This window comes from Ostrea edulis, chromosome 2 (genome assembly GCF_947568905.1).
Source record: "Ostrea edulis chromosome 2, xbOstEdul1.1, whole genome shotgun sequence".
Taxonomy (NCBI): Eukaryota; Metazoa; Mollusca; class Bivalvia; order Ostreida; family Ostreidae; genus Ostrea; species Ostrea edulis.
In genome coordinates this window covers 23,363,525-23,368,616 of record NC_079165.1, presented here as the reverse complement: position 1 = coordinate 23,368,616, position 5,092 = coordinate 23,363,525, and the positions used below count along the sequence as shown (strand labels likewise).

The window sequence follows — 5,092 nt, the reverse complement described above, 5'->3', positions numbered from 1 at the left end:
ACATGTAGTTTCAGTTTTACTTTATTTACTTAGTTCCGATTGTTACTTTCCCCTGAATAGTGAAATGTCGATGTATTTTTTTCCTTTTTCAGATATAGTCTATATAATAAAATTCTAACAATATTGTTTGAAACAAGTACAATTATATGATGGTTGTCTCATGATACTGAAAAGCTAAGTAAGGTATATATTTATTTTTAATCGGGATCGTCATGATCTCTCTGACCTGAGTTACAGCTATTCGGACAAAAATGGCAGCCCTCACGGAGGAAGATTTGGAAAGGTGATTATCGAAAGCAATACAGGGCTCAACACTAACTTACAAAAGAGCTAGACTTGTTGCTTGAATTGTACTAGACCTGCCCTCAACCTTTCTACACATGCCATCAACATCACTACTCACTAGACCTATAACCTGACATCAACATCACTACACCTGACCTCTTTTACATGTTCTCAATCTTTCAGCATAAAATAACAGTCTATTTTGTTGTCAGAATGCATATATTTCTAGAGAAAGAAATTTGAGGATGAATTTCTTTATATGTAAATGACTTGTGCTGTATTCTTCCTGATTGTTTCACGTTCATATATATTCTTTTCCCTTCATTTAAGAGGTTTTATACATCCAAGATAACCAATGATAACACAAAGTAGCATAAAACTAGTCTCCTTAGCGATCCTGCATTAAAACATGCCCTGTCTTTTGATTTTTTTAAATGTACCCTTATAATCGTCTCTACCAGAGAAACCCAACTCTGAGCCAAAGTTGAATTGCAGCATCGTCGGTATTAACAAAGTAACATCTGAAATCGGTAGAAATTGGTCGAGTTGTAAAACCTGATATATATCAATATATTATCTATCAATTTTATTATATTCGATTTGAAAGGAAGCCAATATTTGTTTACTAAAAATAGACAAAACAGTTGTTGTACATTGTCGATAATCCACATTTGGCATGTTTGGTGTCGCTATCTTACCAATCAGAACAAACAGTTCAGTCACAATTCAGCAGTGTGTCTCACGGTCACGGAAGGTAAGAGATAGCAAGACTGACCATGGGTTACAGATGATGTCATAGTAAAGAAAATTACTTCCAATATGCCACCAGAGGGCGCATACATTAGAGCATAACAGGAAGGTTACTCTGGGTAAAACATCTACACATTGAAAATGAAACAGAATCATTACAGTACTGTTACACAGTAGATTTAAAAAGTTACCGTGAACATTATTGTTACCTTACAAATTTCAATTATATATACTTTACTTTTATAGTTGAATGTGATATTTTGACACGAGCAGTCGGGTTACCTTGACACAAAATAAACTAGACTTGATCAAGCTTTTACTAGTCTGAGTCTAGCATGTTTTTAATACAAAATAAAATTTTCAGATTTAGAGCTAATATTGCTTTAAATAAGGAAGAGAATATGATGAAAGAGACGGCAAGGAGTTTGCTTATTAACTGCTCTGGTTTGCTACTATCACTATTAATCAATTGAATGTTCAATCAGATTAGTGGTAGGCAGTATATATAATAAAATAATTAATAACTGAATGTTTTTACTGTTAAAATATAGGGTTGAAATGATATGCCCCCTTCATGATACAATACGTATTGCAATACTTATGCCATGGTTCAATATTTTCAATGCGATACATTTTACAGATGAGAATGATAATAACCTCAAAGAAAAATTAAATTACAAAGATTTACAGTCACAATTTCTAGAGTAAACTGTTTCCAAACTGTCAAACGGAAAGATTCCTATTGGCTCTGTAGTTTAAACTGATTAAGATCATTGTTTTTGTCAGACTCAAGGCTAACAACAGTTATCAGACACCATTTTGTCCCTCAACCATGTAAAAATAATAAGTTAGTACAGGTCAAGCCCAATGTGTTTTACTGAACTTGATTTTAAAAAATCTTATCGAACTGAAGATTGAGGCAATGAATCGAACACTGAATCGAGTTCAGTTAATCGTTTCAGCCCTATTAAAATATTTTGTGGTTTTCAGCTTGAATCTTTTTTTTTTCTTGGCTCCAAGATGGTTCATGTTATATGTTGCATTTTTTTCTTTTTATAGAATGGCAATGGAAGAAATTGTGAAGGAAGCAAAGAGAAATTCAGAGAGAGCAAAAGAGTTTGGATCTCTTGGCTGGTAATTCTATACAGACAATATCAGTGTAAAATATGTAAACTTCTATGGAATACATTTACATTCTAGCATAATTTAATTTAAACACATTTTATTGAGAAACTCAAAAGGATCGGGCAATAGGCATAGCCTATGTAGGCCCTCTCCCAAATATAAAGGTCAAATACAAAGATATGATTGATAACAGGATCATTTGAAGGTGTGACAATATTGTAATGAGGTTTACATGAAAGTAGTTAATACGAATTTTGCTTTGAAATGATTTTTCATAGATCAAATGTTCTACACATGTACACTTACAAAACCCTCCACTTACAGTTATAACATTTTAACTTGATTTCAATATGGAAAATTCAGAAATATTTGACAATAATTTGCAACAAAATCACAATGTAACACTATACAACAGCAGTGATCCAACAATGTCTTACCAATCAGACTAACCACTTACTGTCCCAAAATAAAAATGGACAACAAATTCGGTCTGACCAATCTGACTAACTGCTTACTGTCTATGTATGGCAATCCCAAAATAAAAATGGACTACAAATTTTCTGTTCAAATGATGACTCCCCTGGTGTAATTGTTTATCTCCAGATATTGAAGATTTCCTAGTATAGTCTGTTTTCTTAAGCTTACCTGAGCTGAAAGCTCAAGTGAGCTTTTCAGATCGCCTGTTGTCCGTCATCCGTCTGTAAACTTTTTACATTTTCAACTTCTTATCCAGAACCACTGGGCCAATTATAACCAAACTTGGCCAAAAGCATCTTTGGGTGAACGGCTTTCAAGTTTGTTCAATTGAAGGACCATGCCCGCTTCAAAGGGGAGATAATCAAAAAATGCAAAATAGGGTGGGGTCATTTTGAAAATCTTCTCAAGAACCATTGGCCAGAAGAGCTGAAATTTACCTGAAAGCTCCCTGATATAGTGCAGATTCAAGTTTGTCAAAATCATGGCCCACGGGGGTAGGATGGGGCCACAATAAGGAATCAAAGTTTTACTTAATACAAATATATAGGAAAAATCTTCTCAAGAACCACTGGGCCAGAAAAGTTTAAATTACATGAAAGCTTCCTGACATTGTGCAGATTCAAGTTTGTTAAAATCATTGCCCCTGGGGGTAGGGTGAGGCCACAGTAGGGGATCAAAGTTTTACATGTACTAGTATATAGGAAAAATCTTTAAAAGTTACTGCTCACTGTTTGTTTCATTATACAACAGAAGATGTTAACATTAGAAATTTGAATCCCACATGCCTATGACTGAATGAATTAAATGTTGTATTTCTACCCTTAGGCAGAATCCAGGGAAGACCGCCAACAAACGGTTCCTAAGCAACATGCTGGTCAGTACATTGCGTAATCCCCTTAAAAAGAGTGTTTATAATAATTCTGATAGAGAGAGGACGACCAGTAATTCAGATTCAGACAACCACAGGAAACCATGGCACTCACAGGATTACAAGAGGAACAGTGATTCTCAAAAGCCGAGAAAAAGTAACACAGAATTTCATGTTAGTGAGAAAAATTCATCTGCATCTGCTAAAATGTCATTCAGAGGAAGGAATATAATAGAGTCTCATTACAGACATGATGGTGATCACAGGAGATTTAACACAGACAGAGGGGCACATAGAGAGACTGGCCACAGAGGTCAACACAGGGATAGAGAGACTGACCACAGGAATAGAGAGGCTGATCACAGGGCTGACCACAGGGTCAGGGAAACTGACCACAGGGACAGGAAAACTAACCACAGGGACAGAGAAACTGACCACAGGGACAGGGAAACTGACCACAGGGACAGGAAAACTGACCACAAGGCTGACCACAAGGACAGGAAAACTGAATACAGGGACAGCAAGTCACACAATAGGTACAGGACTAATGGTGACATATTCCCCAGAGAGGGACCGCCTGATGGTGTGGAGGATGTGGTACATGAAGATTACATGAAATACCTCCACAACTATAAAAAACACATGAATTACTACGAGAAAGTGGAAGAGAGTGTGCTCAAAAAGTATTCTGGGGAAGGTAAATCGTCCGAGGTTCAGGATGGATTTGAAGCACGAGGATCATCCAAAACCACCAGTGAGAAACATATTGTAAAAATATGTAAAAAGGAAAGTAAGTCATGGAGTGACAGTGATTTTTCAGAGAGTGAGAGGGATTTCAACACATCGAAGAGTTTATCATCACTGAAGACAAATAAAAAATCAAAACCTGTCAAGAGAAAACACTCCGGTGAAAAAGAGAGTAAATCCAAAAAGAAAAAAAGGTTAAAAGTGGAAGAGGGATGTGATTCTCGAGATACTGAGTCACTAGGTTTGGTAACTGTTGAAGAAAACAGGCGTGATAGTGATGTCAACTCTGATAGTGTAAAGGGGAATAACTCTGCTCTGTGTGATACAGAATCAAATCAAAATGAAGAAGCTTTACTAAAGAAAAAGTCGAAACACAAAAAACACAAGCATAAAAAGCACAAAAAGATAAAGACAGATAATGAATAGAGGAAAAATAGTAATAGGACTCCGAGTTCTGGGTGTTAAGAAAATAAAACTAACGAGATCTTAGATGGATTTGTGTTTTTTTCTTTTACATTCTGTCATCAATGCATGTTTGTGACTGTATATGTCAAATGATGTCACAATATAAAAATTATTGCATGAAAATATGATAGAATTAATGTAGAAGTCATTAATATGATTTCTGATTATGATTTGTTATGATTGAATGAAATAGAAAGCAATACGTCAGTTTTGTCGAAGGTATATAGTACTGATGTCAGACCAAAGGAAATGAATTAACTTAATGCCTCTGTATGAATACATATGTAATGTTACTCAATGTAGCCTTCTACAACACGGTTGAAGTTGTACAGTGTATGTGTATCTGATAAATTGTTGCTGTGGCGATATACCAGT

General features: G+C 35.4%; 1 protein-coding gene across 1 annotated transcript; it reads left to right on the top strand.

The window, feature by feature from the left end:
- The first annotated feature begins 42 nt into the window (after positions 1-42).
- On the top strand, positions 43-4,741 carry LOC125682272 (uncharacterized protein DDB_G0283697-like). Its single transcript, XM_056156436.1, has 3 exons — positions 43-283; positions 2,095-2,169; positions 3,463-4,741. The coding sequence occupies exons 1-3, from the start codon at positions 252-254 to the stop codon at positions 4,676-4,678; spliced, it is 1,323 nt and encodes a 440-aa protein (XP_056012411.1). The 5' UTR covers positions 43-251; the 3' UTR covers positions 4,679-4,741.
- The last annotated feature ends 351 nt before the right edge of the window (positions 4,742-5,092 follow it).